This window comes from Trachurus japonicus, chromosome 14, assembly GCF_045865225.1.
Source record: "Trachurus japonicus isolate A0001 chromosome 14, Traja_1.0".
Classification (NCBI taxonomy): domain Eukaryota; kingdom Metazoa; phylum Chordata; class Actinopteri; order Carangiformes; family Carangidae; genus Trachurus; species Trachurus japonicus.
Window position 1 is genome coordinate 10,684,913 of NC_140920.1, and position 18,499 is coordinate 10,703,411.

Sequence of the window (18,499 nt, forward strand, 5' to 3'; positions counted from 1 at the left end):
TATGCTGCGTTCGCGACAAATCGGAACTCGTATTTTTCCGACCTCCTGCTTGAAAAAGTGCAATAACGCCGTCTGAAGTCGGAGCTCCCACTCGGCAAAGTCGGAGAAAAAAGGGTCCGCCATGTTTTTGGTTATTCTGGCGTGGTGCGTCTCTTTGAACGCTTTGAAGTCGGAACTAGGACTTTTTTCAACTCGGGAGATTCAGAGTTCCGAGTTTTCACGAACGCAGCATCAGTGTCGAGTGAAGAGTGAAGAGAAGTCGATGACATCCGGACAGAGAAATGTCCTCATTTTTACCTGCAGTGGCTGAACAACTTTTTCGAGATATCCAGAAGTCGTACCAGGAATCATCTCAGAGTAAGGCCGGGATGGTTGAGGGCAGATAAAAGTGACCGTTGGGCCCTGGACGGGTTTTTAGCATCACCAGCTAACAGTTGGATTTATCAAAACGAGGCAAACTTACTTGTCTTTAGGAGGAAACTTGACATAATAACTTTAACTTTATCGGGAATTCAACCTTCAACTTCACTTCTCCGTTAAAAAAACACACAGCTGTTGTTGCTATGCAAAATGTGACAAAAGAAGTAACGTAGCATTTAGCATAGTTTGTTTCTACTCGGGTGTGTTTCAGTAATCAGGCTCTAGATGGCGCTGTTACAACATTGTTTACGTGAAGACACCTGTAAAGAAGACTGGGGCTTATTCCCAGCAGGTATTTTGACCTGTCATAGTTGGAAGAGCTCGGTGTTATTATAAAGCCAACAATCTGCTCAAGTGTCCCAGTGAGCAGTGACCCAAAAACAAAGGCAGCTGAATTAAATTCAACCTTCACAGACTTGTCCTTCTTCCTTTCTTTTATTGAGCAATTAAAAGATACAACCTAAACGTGCAAAAACATTTAAGGGATTCATGAAGGAAAACAAAACAACAGTACCAGATATTAAGGTGTGAAGGCAAGGCAAGGCAAGGCAATTTTATTTGTATAGCCCGTTTTTACAAACAGTTTGTCTCAAAGGGCTTTACATGGCATCCTAACAACATCCTCTGTCCTTAGACCCTCACATCGACTGAGGAAAAACTCCATGGAAAACCCTTTTAACAGGGAAAAATCGGAGAAACCTCAGGGTGAGCAACAGAGGAGGGATCCCGACCCTCACCCAGGACGGACAGACGTGCAATAGATGTTGTTACAGACAAGAAAACAGTGAAGGATTAGGCATTTTAATTCAACATACATTGGAGCAGAGAAATAATAAAGAAAAGGAAGTATAAATTACAGTAACAAAAAACGTGCAAAGTCCAGGCTTAATTTCTTGGCATATTTGAACCTTCATAGACTTGATTACCTGAGCACCACCTGGGCTGTCAAAAAGGCCTATTATACACACTGTTGACTGGAACAAAATGAATAAATGAATAAAAAATATGATTCACCGTTATATTATCAACATGTTCATCATAAATGAGTGATATACTGTATCTCACATAATGTACCAACATCTCAAATCAACAGATAACATTACAGTCAGTTACAGTACAGTTGTCCCCGATCATCAGTTTTTGTGGCAGAGCCTTAAATGGGAATATTACGGCACAGAAAAGCCACAATAAAGTTCTGTTGTTATTGTCCACCAAGGATCGCCTCAGGCCAAGTCCTAAACCCCAATTTTTCTTGATAACCCACCACAGACTTTTATTACCATTAATCAGTGGTTTTGTTATCTGTACATGGCAATTTTTTCAAGGCCAAACTGAAAAAAAAAATACATTCCTATTTTTAAATTTGGCTTCAGGGAGAGGAAAACTGCTTTAAAGTGTGTACTATTGGAGCCATGTTGAGGGATTTAACAAAACTGAGAGTTTGGATTCTTGACACAGAGCCACTTAGGCACTTAGACCCAGAGGCCATCTCGACTTTTCTTGCCTGCATCAAACTTGAACCCACAACTGCAGACAGAGCCCACGCTTTTGTCCTCAGCCTCTAGCGTGAGACAACAGTGTTTTCTTTAGTATTTAGCCGTATCAGCAATAGCATGCATTTTAGTATATATATGATTAAATACAAAAGCAACAACTACCATGGTTGTCTGAAGCAGATAGTGTTTGGTTATTCTGTCATATTGTTCACTCTACTTTGTCTGCAGAAAATGGAAAAATTAAAATGTAATTTTTAAATATGTTGAATGCACATTTACATTTTCTTTTTCTTTTTTGCAGTTTCTGATGATCTGCTTATGGCGTAAGTGTCCATTTATCCATTCCCATTTCCTATTAACAGATATTTATTTGCAAACCTGCCACCAGCGACAGTAACTTGCTGTCAAGCTCAAATATTTTTAACTTATGTTATGACACAATCCACAAATGTGTCACTTTTGCCTGTCTGAGTTACGATCTGAGTAAAAACAATGTTTGCACATGGCTAAAGTGAATGAGTGGGTGTGAAGTTTTAGAAACCACACTGAGGAACACAAGGGAAGCATTTTTTTTTACAGTCTGGATTTGCCAGATGACGTAGCACTGAGACACAGTGCTATGATGCTGCTGCTGCTGCTCTTTGTCTCCGCTGCAACATTTCCCAGCATAATGGCCACAGTTAATGGGAGTGAAGTGGTCTTCCCTGTCTGGGTCAACCTGGCCACATCCTGCCTGTTTGTCAGGCCGACTCTGATGTCGGGGCTCTTCACCAGACATTCTGGTAATTCACGAGCAGGCATCATCATCCATTTTTAGATTCATCATCTCCCAGTTATAGGAAAATGTCCACAAACCGATCGTAAACAAAATGTAATTACAAACTAACAAACTAATTGATTCAGGCTTTTGTCTTACATTAGCAGATATTTTTCCGGAATCACAGTTTGCATTGAGTATCAATATAAATGTCATTAATGGTGCTTTACCTTATTTTCCTATACTCTCAGTAATATTTTGGTTTCGATGTATCCCTCAGTCTTTTTTCAGCTTCAGAGGAGGAGGATAAAAGTGTTTTTTGTTGATGTTGATGTTTGCATTTAGATAATATAACAAAAGCTACACAATAACTTTTAATGCATTTTTTCATATAAAGCATGAATTTTAAATATCATGTTTTGGTGTTATTATTCTAAAACTAAAAATCTCCACTCTGGATTCATGCCTGTATGAGGATTTAGGCACAGTTGGTGTTTCTTGTATCACCAGTTACAAGACAGCTCAGCACAGGGTCTGACAGTACGTTTCCTTTTAATGACCTGAGTGCAAAAGTACAAAATGTGTTCTCACATTTTCTTCCCCATGTCTTTCAGTCTGAAGTTTGTCTTCGGGCCTTGTGCGTTGCAGGCGTTGGACCTGGTCGACCAGCGCTCGGTCACCTGTTTCTCATCTCCCAGTGGACGCAAAGCTTTCCAGGTGCGTTACGTGTCTCTGTCAGCACTAAAATCAGTAGTCTTGCACAATTTACATCCTGCAAATCAGCTGCGTTCTTCCCTGTGAACTCTCAGCAGTCATCCAACTTTAAAGCCCTTTCTCAGTCAAAATTACATCGTAAAAGCCTGATTTTCAAACTTCATTTTCAAAACCTTTCCAACAACACGACAAAAGCTTATGTGACACATTCTGGCAACAATATTTGTAGGACTCTGTGTGTTTAAAGGTGTGAAGAAAAAACTATTGTGGGAAAGTGGAGTCAGACTTTTGGACCTTTTTTTTTTATCCTGTGGTCCATCCAGTTTAAAGTCCTAGCATGGCTCCCACACAGACACACCAGTGTCCAGTAATTACAAGTTACATAAAGTAAATGCCATTCTTCCATACTATGTAAACTGATGCTGTTCTCAAAGTCAGAAGTTAACCTCAGTCGGATGTAGATTTATTTGTGGTGGGAGAACAAGGCCACGGAGGCTGTGGTCATTGTGACCCAAATTTCCTGTAAACGCTTTCAGCGCCCTGCAAAAACACTTTTATGAAAGGAGCTGTAAAATACAATGCAGCTAAATAAAGACTGTGTTTGGACACTTTCAGCTCTGTCATGGTGCCTTCATCGTTTCACCTCATTTCGTGTCAGGCTGTTTGACATTTGTGGTCACCCAGAATGTATTGGACATGAATAGTATATTTTCTCTTCACTTCTGGGAAATGCTTTTTTTATATGTTTTCCTGAGAACAATTGTAGTACAATAGAAGAGACTCATAAGGTCATAAGGTCTTTTTTAGATTTTGTACTTTCTACTCTTTTATTTGAAGAAAATGCCAAGTGTCAATGCATCCATTAGCTAAACTGCTTACCTCTGCAGGGTCACTGGATCTATCACAGATCCATCAACACATGTCAACAGATACAGGCAAACAACAAAGTTAGTTTAATTTAGAACAAAAATGAGTTCACCTGCCACCGTACTAACTCATTATTATCTTATTTGTTTTAATAACCAAAGTGTCTAATGTTTTATGATGGGTTATCAACTGGACTATTTCTGGGTCGGTCAAAGTGACTCCTCTGTGCTAGTTCGAGCCAAGGACTTAAGGCGTTATGATTTCCTGTTGTCCATCAGCACGTCCATCTGTCCCACTCTCCTGAGCACAATATCTGCAGGAACTGCTCAAGACCGTCGCTTCCAATTTTGCACAGATTTCCATTTGGACTCGAGGAACTGATTAGATTTTAATGGTCAAAGTTAAAGGTCAAGGTAATGGTGACCTCCAGAAACAGTTTTGGCAATAACTCAAGAATCCATACACAAATTATCATTGAGTTTAACACGAATGTCTAGTGGGACAAGATAATGAGGTGGTGACATTTCTCATACAAAAGGTGAAAGGTGATTCCCTGGAACACTTCTGGCCATTATTCACCACTAACTCAGGAAGGGGAGATGTTTCCTGTAGCTTGGCCGGTTGGCAGAAGGACACAACTGCAAGGTGGCCATTCCTGTTTGTTTGGCAAACAGGTCCCAATGAATTGTGTGGATTTTGCACAGATTAAAGTTGTGGTATTTAGAAGTATTGTTGGTTCTTGGTACCATTCGACGGCCAAACGGGGCTGATTCACCTTGTTTACAGTCTTAAGTCTTAACTGGCTGAGTGGGATTGATTTTCTCATCAAACTTTAAGCAAGAGAATCAATAAGCACATTACCCAAAATGTCAAACTATACATAAGGAAGCCCTGAGGTAGTTCATTGTCCATCCAGTGCATTTGTGCATCCAGTCTATCAGGTGTTCTGCATGACTTACAGTACAAAAGTATTTGCCCCTTCCAGATTTCCTACTCTTTCCCATATTTTTCACACTTAAAGACCCACTCCCGTGAAAATCGTGTTTTTTGAGCTTTTCACATGTTCCTGTGGCATTTTTCTTGTGTTAGAGCACTTATCAGCAGAGAAGGAAGTGCAAAATTGCATTTCAGAGTTTTTCTGCCTTCAAACTGCTGTGAACCAATGGCAGACTCAAACTGGCAGTTTCAGGAAGACTGGAGTTGAGGGTGTCACAGCTCCAGGGGAGGGCACTAGTGCTACAAGCTCCCGCCCCGCTCTGCATCTGGCTCAGAGGTGAAAGCCTTCACAGCTCGGTGTAGCTGTCAAGGTATAATAGGTATAGCTCACCTGGTAGAGCAGCTTGCACTGTGAGCAAGGACTATGCACCAGTCTGGGATTGAATCCCAGTGTGGAGTTTTACGTTAAACGCGCTGAATCTGTAATTGTACAATGTCCAGCTGTCAGCAAGCGGGGGGGTGGGGTGCGAGGAGGTGGCTGGGCGGGTGCAGAGCAGCGCAGTCTCCGCCCACCCCCCAGAGGTACATTGCTAATGTGCATGGCTAATGAGCTGGTTTTAAAATGGCCGAAAAGGGTCGCGGGAGTGGGACTTTAAATGTTTAAGATCATCAAACACATTTTAATATTTGACAAAGATAACCCAGTTTTTAAATGATGATTTCAATTTTTACGGGAAAAAAACCTACCTGGCCCCGTGTGTGTGAAAGTAATTGCCCCACTTGTTTAATCATGAACTAACTGTGATGAACCAAAATTTTTTGAAATCTGAGTTCAATTTCACTGTCCACACCCAGGCCTTATCACCGCCAGACCTGTTGAATCAAGAAATCACAGATCATCAGGGCAGACTGTGGACAGTGAAATTAGGTTTGTCACAGTTAGTTCATGATTTAATAAGGGGGGCAATTACTTTGTCTAATATTAAAATTTGTTTGATAATTTTCAACATTTAAAGCAGAAGTAAGCGATCCGGTCGTTTTGGCTAACTTCCTGTCAGCCGATGGAGTTAGCAGTCCCCGCCCTCGTCCCTACGTCACCACATTCACGTGCATCCCTTGGCTGCACACACAGAGAGGACCGCCCCTTCATGCCGTTCTCTCTCCTCATTGGATAAAGGTTGTAGGATACGAGGAAAGTTTTCTCCTCAGCTTACAGCAGAGCAGAGTGACTGACAGACCCGTGTTTCAGACCAAACACTCTATGTAAGTGATTGCTGTAGGAAGATATAACTATTTAAGACTTATATTAACACAAACATTCCGCTTACTTCTGCTTTAAGTGTGACAAATATGCAAAGAAGTAAGAAATCTGGAAGGGGGCAAATACTTTTTCAGAGCACTGTTTATTACAGATCATTTTACCTTATACACTTGGCTTTTATACTTTTAATGTTTCTAATCTCACCAGCTAAATTCAAAAAAGAAAGAAAGGTCGCGCACATCCAGTTTAAAAAGGTGCTGGCCTCAAACATAAATGTAGACAGAAATAAATCAGCACATAAGGGAGCTGAAGTGTGCGGTCTCCTCTTTCTCTTAATCTCACCAGCTACTCAGATTTGTCCAAGCTGAATATGACAGTTTTTTGTCGTCAGTCTGCAGTTGCAGGCGTCTCTTTTGAGAACAGTAGCATTACATCATGCAGTAAATCACACGCCTTCACAGGGAGAGTTTAGCACATGAACAGCACATTAATAATCACAAAGTATTTCTCTTTCTGTGTGTCATGCATCGTGAAGATTGAGTTCCCATGATCAGGCAGTGTTTAATGTTTTGACAGTCAGGGATAGATTGTGTGAGACTTCAGTTTATCCAGAGTCTGTTCAAAGTGTGTCTCAAAGACGTGGCACAAATATTTAGATTACACCGGCCTCTGCCTCTCTTAACTTAAATTTGACAGTAAGTGCTCCAGTGGGCAGCTGGCAAAAACTATTTGAGAAAACTTTAAACAGAACATAGATGAGGATAAAAGATTTAGGTTGTAGGTCATTTTTAAGCAGTGTAAGTTAAGTTTAAACAAGGAGGCTTAAACTCTTCTCTGTGGACCAAAGATTGAGTTGTGATATTTCTGGTTGGAGGGCTGTTCCTTCTGGCTCAGTGCAGACATAACGTGGGCAGCGTGACAGCACTTACAGTTAGAGTAAAAAGAGCGTCCTCTCAGTGACGACAGTTTGAGGAAAATAAACCCCTCCGCAAGTCGACATCCGCTGGTCGAGCGTCTTCACAAATTTCCAGTAAGGCAGGAAGAAGATGGGAGAGCAGTTTTCTTTCATTAGATCATAAAATAGAGCATTAAAAATTAGATTTCATTAATGCTTTCAGGAAGTTGATGAGACTCGTGTTTGGAAATGAACTATATTCTTCGACCTTATGGAGAGTGGAGTTTACTGGAACAGGCGCTCTGACGCTGGGGAGCCGGTCACTGTGTCAGAGAGACGGTGAAATAGAAGTTGATAAATTAACAAATTCCACCATTTTCGTCATTTCCTGTTAATATACAGTTTCCATGGGACACGGACGACTTTCTCACGTTGCTGTGGTTGTTTGGACTCGTCTTTCCTCCAAAGGAATGAATAACTCATGAGATCCTGGCATTTCACTGTTTTTTCACCTTATCTCCTTCTTAACGCTCGGTGACCTTTTCAATGGAGATGGTGTACCAGAGCCCGTGGGGAGTTAGAGGTAGTTAGTGTATTCACATCTGTAATGAAACTCAGCTGTATGAGCATGAACACTGTGGGTGGCAGCACTGAGTCCCTTTGCTCAACAGAACATCAACAACGAGGGTTGCTGTTGAGGACAGTAGTGCTGAAATGAAATGATGATTTGAAGTAGTTTGCTGACTGTAGCAGCCGTTTGTCCAAACAAAGAAAAGTTTCAAATCATAAAAATCATAAAAAAGGGCCATTGCTGCACCATGGGTTGTGGTGTCTGGGATGGGAAAAAAAACATGTTTTTTTTTTACCAGAAAACGAGCAAGCAAAGGACAAAGAAAATTCCATTGTGCCTCTTCGACTCCGTTAAAAAACCATTTGCCCACCCAGGTGCATGCTGGTCCCTTACCGTAACCCTACATACTGTATGTTCTCAGGTGCCCCTAACGTGCCCAAATGAAACAAAAACACAAATAATAAACAAGAAAGAACCTAAACTCAAATCAAATTAACTTTATTTGTCCCACAAGGGGAAATTTGTCTTGGGCAAGGAGTTGTAACAGCTGCCTTGTACATGCAATACATACATACACAGTACATAACATAGCCTACACTAAAACAGTAACAAAGGCAAACATATCCAAGAGAAGAGAAAGAAAGAAAGTGCGGGGTGCAATAGATAGTTTAAAATACTTATAATATGGTATGAGCCAGCAGGTGGACAGGCAAACCGGAAACAAATAGCTAATAGACAGAATACTAGCAGAAATCTTATAATATAAATTGATTCAGAATAATCAAATCTAACTAAACTGAATACTAAACTAAACGACACTAAATACTAACAATAAATAAATATTTATTGGCACGGCTTCATGAGATGTGTGGATTTTCTGTTTTTTTGTTGTTTTTTTTCAGTTCAGCTTTGGTTTTTGGACTGTTAATGTAACAAAAAAAACGTTCTTACTACTTTTTTCAACATTTTCTGACATTATAAATACTGAAATAATTCCGTCCATGATCCAGAGGGAAGAAAAAATATCGGACAGGAGCATGATCTTTTGATTTGTTTAGTTTGATTTGTCCGATCAGATACCGTTGGCCGTCTGTGAGGTGTGAGGTGGTGACAGGAGCTGATGATGAGATGTTGATGCACTGATGTGAGTTTCTGTGGCAGCTAAAGACTCCCTCCAGTTTATTTGATCGTTTCTCCTACAGTGTGAGTCATCAAGCTGTTCTCCCAACTGGGATGGAGAACAAACTCTGTGAGGAATGGACAAAAGCGTTTTCACACTCAAAGGCCGGCAGTTCTCGAATTAAATAAACAGCCAGAGACTTAATGTGTCCAATCAGTTCAGATACAGGGGCGGGGTATCTCAGGGTATTCCCAGAACTTTAAATTTCCCTGTAGCCCTGTTTGTGGTGTGAAACCAGTGGACAGAGGGCTGTCCAAGCTCACGTCCCTCTGGCTCATAATGGCTTCCCGACGACTGTTCCCCAGAGAGCTGGTGTTTCCAGCCAGAGCTTTGGTGAGGCTTTAACTCTCGCTGCTCCCTCTGCAGATAACTGAATGGCAGATCTTGATGTATATAGTGTTTGTTGGAAATCTGGATCCCCTCCAGGCACTGGAAGCCTACAGTCTGTGTGTGTGTGTGTGTGTCTGTTGATGACATTAGCTGCCAGCTTTGCAGCAGCGTGAACTGCAGCAGAGCCACATAATCTACGATGCCAGCAGACAACAAAAAAGACCCCAGTGTGAGCTGGTTTTCAATAAACTTGGCGCTTTAGAAACCCTAGAGGTCCCTGGCTCCGTCCTCACAGTTTCCCTGCTTTTGTCCCCGTTGCTGCTATGTATGATGCTTTATTCATCTTTACCAAGGTGTTTTAAGTCCATGTAATTGTCTCTGGTGCCTTTTTTTTATAATGAAGTGTCGCAATGAACAAATGAGGTGTTTTTACTTTAGTAGGTCACAGAGAGAGGTAATTTATCGAGGCTGTGGAGAGTAATGGAGCCTGCTCTGCCATGGTGGGGACTGGGAGCATTAGTTTTTGTGAGGTGTCAAGCTAATCCACTGACTTAATGTCCTCATGTGTCATGTGCATGAGGACGAAACTTAAATCACTGTCTATAGCCGGAGTGAGCAGCAGGAGGGGCTGTCAGCCAAGGCCATTAGACATCACACAACATTGCAGGTTGTTTAAAAATGCATCGCGTCTATCTCGTCTCCTACCAAATAAGTCATCTGAAATGATGAGGTTGATGCAGCCTCACCTTCAACTCAACCACTGATCTGTTACTTTTATGAGACATTTAAAAAAGCCAAAGAGTCCAAAGAACGGAGGTAAGTCAGTGTCCAAGAGATGGTCACAGTAGCTGCTGGTGTGGAGACACTGAAGCTGTATTAACACTGGGAAGTATCAGTTGGTAAAATACCGTGACTGGTGTCCTAATGTGTGAACAGTTTGTTTGACTTCACGCATGAAGCAGCTGCAGGGCTCGTCTCCAGATGACATCATCGCTGATCTTGTCTTCTCTGGTGTGATTTAAGGACAAACTCATTCAGACTCTTAGGGAGAATGTAACATTGCTGAATACTCTCTGTAACAGGGGTGTCCAAAACTGGCCCGGCAGACGGTCCAATCCGGCCCTCAGGATGAATTTGCCAAGTGTGAAAATTACACATACTGCCCGTCCAAAAAAAAGCCACACACACTAATATTTTGTTGGACCACCTTTAGCTTTGATTATGGCACACATTTGCTGTGGCATCGTTTCGATAAGCTTCTGCAATGTCACAACATTTATTTCCGTCCAGAGTTGCATTCATTTTTCAAAGATTCTCATTGGGGTTAAAGGGATAGTTCAACATTTTGGCAAATTGCCCCATTGCCATAATCCCTATAGTTTTAGGAGTAGGTTTGTTTTCTTTAATTGTCAGTGCAAGCTATTTTTAGAACGGCGGAGCAGAGCCGCGAGCTGCTCAGAGCTACGCTACAGAGGCTAATGGGATTTCTTGGTTTCCCTCATCAAACTCATCAAATACACAATCCAACAACTCCAAAATGCTCTGGTGGACAAGTTGTGACCTGCACATTCACCACGCTATGAGATAGGGATTATGGCAATGGGCCAATTTGCCAAAATGTTTAACTATCCCTTTAAGGTCTAGACTCTGTTGTCACATTGGACCACATTTCTTCCTTGAAGATAATGGTCCCCCACTATCCTTTCAGTTTTTAATAATGCGCTGGACAGCTCTTAACCCAATTTTAATAGTCTCAGCAATCTCCTTAGATATTTTGCCAATAATTTGACCCTTCTGAAACAGATTAACATCCTCTCCACGACCACAGAATGTGTCTTCTAACATGGTTGTTTAAGAAATGAGACTACATCAGTTAGGGTTAGATAAGTTGTTGCCAGCCGAAACATAATCATCCATGCAGTAATTATCTAATATGAGGCTCTTACCTATTAACTTAGTTAAATTCAAGTGGTGACTTTTTCTTTTTGGACGGGCAGTGTAGAAGACAGAAGAGGCATAACATTGTTGAAACCGCAAATATTTTTATCAAGAAATTTCAGGTTGTTCATAATATATTTTGTAAAAGGATAGTTCATTAACTGTAAACATCTTAATCCTACTGAAACATTTTTATTTATAAATTACCATGCTATTATTTTACTGGTCCGGCCCACTTGAGATCAAATTGAGCTGTTTTTGGCCCCTGAACTAAAATGAGTTTGACACCGCTGCTCTATAATGTCAGTGTCAGTCATTTTTAGATTTATGATAAAGAGGAAATGTGTCCACCATGTGCGTTTACTGCTCTGCACGTTGTTGGAATTCTGTGATGTAGTACAGAGTTGAGTTTTTCCTTTATGTCTTTCCACACTTCCACTTGTCTCTCCACGGCTCCACAGCTGCAGCTGGCAACTACTACACAGTACAGCCTGGCGATTGTGTTTGGTTTGGTAAACCTCCTCCCTTATGGAGAAACAACTGATGCTTGTCTCCAGGTTGTCGTTGTATACGTCGCCAAATATTTGAATGTACTTTGCATGAATCTGTTGCAGGTAATGGGAGGCTCCGGACGTTTGTACACTTGCTTTGTGTCCTGTCACTATTGCCCGTGTCCAGCCTTTGCCCACACCGTGCTCCGCAAGAATGAAGGCCTGCTGGTGAGTCACACACACACAAACACACACACTGTGACGCTCATTTCGAGTTGAAAATGGAGCCTCAGTCTGTGTTTGGTGCCACATACATCTCATACATCAAATGCCCAGTCAGATTATTCTTACTCTCTACTTACATGTCTCTACATCTATGTTTTAGATTGTGGTTTCTGAGATTTATTTAAACTCACCTATCACATCTGCAGTGGTAATAAAAGAATTTTTAAATATACTTGACCATACACATAGTCAAAGACACACATATTTTGCACATGTAGGTGAAATCTGCTCCACAGTCGGTGTCTTGTGGGTCAGGCGTTTGTCCTGGAGACACCTTTCGCCCAGGAAAAAAGTGAGACCAAGCAGCACACGTCGAAATGTGTGCAGCAGATGTATTGCGGTCTGGTTGTATATCTGTCAGGTCAGCGAGGGGGGCGTGTCCACCCCGGCTGGCTGTTTTTCGCTACATATCTGCGAGCAAACGACCTCAGCAGCAGAGCAGCAGAGAGACTAGTTCTCCCTGGAGGATGCTGCTAAAATCAGTGTGAGAAACAAGAGCAGCAGCAGCAGCAGAGCCAGGAGACTCTCCGAGAGCCAATCAGCACCACTGATATCATCATTCCCCACGAAAGCACAGTAAAGACAAAAAAAGACGAGTATTTAATTCATCAAACTCTCCTGACACGTAAATAGCCACTTTAATAGATTTTAAAGTTTATTTTGTGCTGTTACATGTTTGGAAGCTTAATGGTGGATCAGATTTTTTTATAACTCTCTGATCTCTAAGTAAAAACTATGCAGCACTCAGGAGACTCTTGAGTTTGACCATGCAGCCTGTCTGCTGTGCAGCTGGAGCCGCTGTGATCGTCCAGAGGCTCTGCAGAGTCCAACACGAGTGGATAAGACCGGACCAGGTCCACGCTGCAGCTGATAACGGACAAAGACGCTCCCCCGGCCAACAGCAGGCAGCCATGAGCTCATAAACACAGCCGACAGGAGACACTAGTAAACAAACGTCTGTACCTTTGTCCCTCGTCTTGTTGTTTATGTAAAAACTCTGATCCGCAGGCGCCGGTGCAGAGGAAACCTCATTTATAATGCATAGAACAAGGCCCGAGACTGAGGGAGAAAACAAGTCAATGATTAACACGTTCATATTGATAATGATGAGAGGAATGTGTTTAGTGACACATGCATATAAATACACAACAGCAGCAGCAGCAGCAGCAGGGCTACTTCTCATTCAACACACACACACCAGCTACCGGCCTTGGCTTCTCATTCATCACACAAACACACACTCGTGACCCTGTTAATCATGTGTTCTTTACTTTTCATATTTGTAATCCCATGTCCATAATTTAATTAAAAATTGGAGATACTTGTAGAACTAGCTTTGAGACAAATAATCTCAGATTGAAAAATTACTCGATGGAAAACCTCCAGCAGGTCAGAACCAAACGGTTTCTTCTTTCCATGGTGTTTACACCAGTTCTTTGAATTTAAATGACTGCGGTGTCGGTGTCATTAGAGCTTCATATCCGTCTCATTAATCACTGTGGTCACGTCATGAATCAGTGTCTGTGTTGTTCTGTTGCAGTGCAAACACATCCTGGCTGCCTACCTCTGTCAAGCCACGGCTGTGACTCAGCAGGAGACGGTGTCTGATCAGCAGATGTCCACGCTGCTCAGTGGGACACCAGCACCCTGACACCCAGGTACCCCCCCCCCCCACTCCCATCACCACCACCACCAGCAGCCTGCAGCAGCTGGACCAGCACACCTGGGCCCAGAGGGACATGATGGACCATGATTCAACATGGATATTTCTGGAACTGCACACAGAGAGGCGGGCACATGACCGTGGGCTCCTGCTCTTTCACATGTACCCCTGAAAGATGCCAGATGTGGCTTTATTTATATTATCTTTTGGAAGAGTTGTTTTTATTTGTTTCCAGGGAAACAACTTCTGTTTACTGAGCGTGCTGATTTTTTTTTAGGTTATTTTTAACTGATGTCACATCAGTCAGGGAAGTGTTTTTTTTTGTTTTTTCCTGAGCAGCTTTTGTAAACATCAACCGTCTCAAATTGAGATTTTCAAAATAAAGACTTTTCTGTAACAATATAAACATTACCTTTATTAACAAAATAATTCACCATACATACAGATTGCATCATGTTAAATAGCAGTATCAGTTTGCAGTTTGTAGTTGTTGAATGAATGAATGAATGAATGAAAGAAAGAAAAGAAAGAATGGCCTCTGGAAAAGTTGCACATCAGCTCGACCACAGTGGATGTTTTTCCTGATTAGTAGCGACACTACAGCACACTGACAGATAGCTACTGAGGAATGAAAGGCAGGAATGTTGAACTAGATCAACTTGTTATTGTCCGTCTTAACCTTTTTAAAAATCGCAAAAGAAGGCAATAGTTTGACATCAATCAATAGCTTGTAGAAAGCCGGACACCTACAGTACTTTTTTTTTTTTTTAACACATCAGTCAACAAAGACAATAATACAACGTTACAGTGCAGTTACAGTATAGATGTCTCCATTGGAATGTACTAAAACGTTGGCACACTCCTGTATTTTAGCCCTTGAAGTTCGGTCAGAGGTGGTAACACTGGACACAACGGCAAAATGAAGGGAGAGAGTGAAGCGCTCAAACCAAAGGAACACTTGTTAACACCAACACGACATGGTTCGCCATCACCAGTGAAGTACACCAAACAGGAAATTATCTAAAATGTCAGTGCAATGTGTTTTTCGTTTGTGTAGTGATGGCTCTCGGGCGACAAAAAAAAAAAAAAACCTCTCATTTTCTTTACATAAATTACAATACTCTTCTTTGCTCCGATTAAATTTTACCAAACGTCCTTTCGTGATTTACCACCTGTTAGTTTGAAAAATTCAACAGAAACATTCACAACAACACTGAACACCCCACCCCAGAGGAAAAGACACAAAGCAGGTGTTTTTTGTTTTTTCCTCTAAATTTGACTCAGTGGAAAAAACATCGGCTGCAGCTGTGCTCCTTCAAACTGCGATGCTGCACCACAGAAAGAAAATGATTTCCTGTGATTGAAATGAGTCGTCAGAGTTGTATATTTTTGTGGTTCTCACCCTTGAATACGCTCTGCTGTATCAAATGCCTCGGTTGGGTCAGTGACTTGAGCAGCTTTCGGGGGGAGTGACTGTATGAACGGCCTCGGGATCCCAGCTGAGACCAACGTAGAGGGGGGGGTGGGGGTGGGGGGTGTTGTCAGCTGGACTCCTAAGGCGAGTGACATTCATGTACAGCTAACTGAATCAAAGCAATGATGCTTTGTTTTATGTAAGCATGTGTACCAGAAGAAGCATGCATGATGAGGAGTATTTAATATCATAATAATTATCATGATAATTAAATTTTAAGATGGCGTGTCTGCTTATACAGTATATCATCTGTTGGCTCAAAACAAAGCATCAAAAAAAAAAAAAAGCTTTGTGGTGAATCAGCACTTCCTGAGCTTTTTGTGTTAAGTAACATGAAAATGATACACAGCACCACTGCAGGTGTGTTTTTGCTAAACTGCGACTTATTTCCGAATCTGTGCGACTGACTGATTTACTGGTTCCTAGTTTATCTTGGAACCAGTCGTCCTCTGGATCTGGATCTGGATCTGGATCGCAGCCACAGGTCACCGGATTATTTTGTCAGCCTTGTGTGCGATGAGAAATGATTTTTGGGACTGGAAAAGTTTTTTTTTCTTCTTCTTCTTTTTGTTTACACTAGCATTTTCCCCCCTTCTAGTTTAGTTATTGGCAATTTTCAATCAGCAGGAGAGTTCCCTGTTTGTGATCTGTTTGTGTCCCTCCGCCTGTACAAAGACTGATGCAGCAGCTCGAGCACATTTCTGCTTTACAACGACAGATTGCATCCTTATCTGTCTCCCACTTTGGACACAGACCTAGAAAATACTTCCTCTTATAAATCAGAAAAGAAAGAACAGAGCCTGTGAGGGTCACAAGGATGAATGTGGGATGGAGACTACGTCTATTGTACCTTTCTAGGTCCACACACACAGATCTAGCCACACAAAGTTGTTGTTTTTTTTCTTTTGTTTTGTCTTTTTGATCTTTACATTCTCAAAGATAAGGTGTTTGTAATAAATAAATAATTAAACACTGGCACTGAATATTGACAATATAAAATAGCAGGGCAAAAAGAAAAGGGAGTGTTTGGAGTTGTAACAGGGTGGATTCATTTCAGAATGATAAGTTTGGATCCTGTTCACAGTCCTACAAATCCAGTTAGCTTCATCGTGTTTTTTTTTTTTTTTAAATCAGAAATCCTTCACACGATACAAAAGTTACGTAAGACCGTTTAACATTTCACTGCTCGACCCCTGATTCTTGACACAGTTCATAAATAAAATGTCCACATTCAAGGCGCGTCTTAACATCGGCTCACCCTCACATATCATACCCTTGTTCTGTAAACATTAGAAACCTCAGTGGAAATAAAATTCAAGACTGAAACAACAGAGCGGACACAGATAATACCCCTCCTCCTCCTCCTCTGCACGACTCTCTATAGCAGAGGGTCGATGGTCATGTGGATTTGGTCTCTGTTGCGTCTGCTGCCGTTGGAGCTCAGGTACAGCTCCTCCCTGCGGCACAGGAAGTGACGGGCCAGGATCTTGCGGAAGGTGTTCCTGAAGTCCTGGATGCGGTAGGCGTAGATGATGGGGTTGACCGCCGAGTTGGCGTGAGACAGGATGATGGCCACGTACATGACGACCTCCGGCTTCTCCATCTCCCTGTAAAACAGCGTGAGGCAGTTGAGGATGTGGACGGGCAGCCAGCAGACGGCGAACAGCCCCACGATGATGGAGAGAGACTTCGCCGCCCGGATCTCCTTCTGCAGCAGCCCGTGGTGATGGCTGTCCCCGTTGCCCACGCACTTGAGCTCGATCTGCCTGAGCTGCTTCCTGGCCACGGTGAAGATCTTCACGTAGATGCCCAGCATGATGAGCAGCGGCACCAGCACGCACACGAAGAAATTAAAATAGACCATGTAGTACATGTTCACCACGCTCTCAAAGAAGCACTTGAGCCTGCAGCTCCATAACAAGTCTCCTCTGTCGCCGCTCGGCCCCTGCACCAGGCCGCCAGCGTCTGTAGTGTTGTTCCCCCCAGAGCTGCTGCTGTTGGTGCTGCAGGCGAAGTACTTCCTGTTCCAGCCAAAGAAAGGGATGAGGCCGATGACGAAGGAGAGGATCCATAAAATAGCGATGATTTCTCTGGCGGTCTTTCCGGTCATCAACTCCTTGTACCTACAGGAAACACAGCAGGAGGTTACTGTCTTTATCACGTGGACATCAGTCAAACAAATACAGGTGCATCTCAGTAAATGAGAATATCATGGAAAAGTTTCTGAATGTCAGTAATTCAATTCAAAAAGTGAAACTAATACATTATATAGATCCATTACACACAGAATGAAGCATTTCATGTCTTTATTACTTAATTTCTTTTAATTGTAATGATTATGGCTTTACAGACCTAAAATTCAGTATCTGAAGTATCTATTAAAGAAAAAAGCTTTTTTAATATGGAAATGTTGGCCTTCTGCAAAGTATGTCCATCTATATGAATTTGTTTGACCTGAACTACTAGAAATGTATTGAGATGTATCTGTGCAACATGATACAACAGTGAGTGCATGTGAAGCTTCATCCTCATTGGGGGTTTTTTTGCTGTTCATTTTATAAACAATTTCCTCTACAAATATTTCCCCATCTATCATCATGAGTTTAAATTATGCGCTGGAGAAGCTCCAGAAAGAATATTTATCTTTTATTTTGCTGCATAAAAGGTGAGCAGCTGTTGGTTTCTGACACTCGGCTCATATTACTTCTCTATACTGCACCAGGATGCACATTGGACTAACAAAGAGGACTCAGTCAGACAGTCAGGATAACTGATGATGAAGTGTTGTCATGAAAGATCACCATTTTCTTTTTGTAAACCAAACAGCAGCAGCAGCAGCTTGTGGTCAGGAAAGTCAAGCAAAAAAAAAAAAAATCAATAAATAAAAGCTGCAAAACTGATTTTGACAATGATTGATTGGACTCATTAGGCAGCAGCGCCCAGTGGTGTTGTATTTGATTAAGTAATTGAAATTTTATTGCTGATGCTTTCATATGTTTGGCTTATTTGTGGGATGGATCTTCTTCTCAAACCCTAAGCTTATTAAAGACGCATTATTCAGATACTCACAGTGTGTTTGGAAAATATTTGTGAACAAGGTTATGCCACCAAAAAACGACCTGCAGTCAGAAAAACTGTCCAAAAATGGAGATTATTTTATTCTGTGGCTGCTACTACCTAGAAGTGGATGCTGGTTTTCGTTTTATCAGCTTGTGTTTGTC

General features: G+C 41.8%; 2 protein-coding genes across 2 annotated transcripts in view; one reads left to right on the forward strand and one right to left on the reverse strand.

The window, feature by feature from the left end:
* Positions 1–222: 222 nt before the first annotated feature.
* zswim7 (zinc finger, SWIM-type containing 7) lies at positions 223–13,893 on the forward strand. Its single transcript, XM_085797461.1, has 5 exons — positions 223–357; positions 2,218–2,239; positions 3,288–3,390; positions 11,980–12,084; positions 13,682–13,893. Exons 1-5 carry the CDS (start codon positions 282–284, stop codon positions 13,790–13,792), a joined length of 417 nt encoding a protein of 138 aa, XP_085653587.1. The 5' UTR covers positions 223–281; the 3' UTR covers positions 13,793–13,893.
* Positions 13,894–14,198: 305 nt separating this feature from the next.
* Positions 14,199–18,499, reverse strand: part of adora2b (adenosine A2b receptor) — a 12,031-nt gene continuing 7,730 nt past the window's right edge. The window contains exon 3 of the mRNA XM_085797460.1: positions 14,199–17,401. Within this exon, the coding sequence (XP_085653586.1) occupies positions 16,657–17,401 (745 nt within the window). The 3' untranslated portion in view covers positions 14,199–16,656. The remainder of the gene's footprint in view (positions 17,402–18,499) is intronic.

Coding starts and splice junctions, on each gene's coding strand:
- zswim7 (XM_085797461.1), top strand. CDS start 282: ATGTCCTCATTTTTACCTGCAGTGGCTGAACAACTTTTTCGAGATATC. Junction 2,240..3,287: donor TCTGATGATCTGCTTATGGC/GTAAGTGTCCAT, acceptor CATGTCTTTCAG/TCTGAAGTTTGTCTTCGGGC. Junction 3,391..11,979: donor GTGGACGCAAAGCTTTCCAG/GTGCGTTACGTG, acceptor AATCTGTTGCAG/GTAATGGGAGGCTCCGGACG.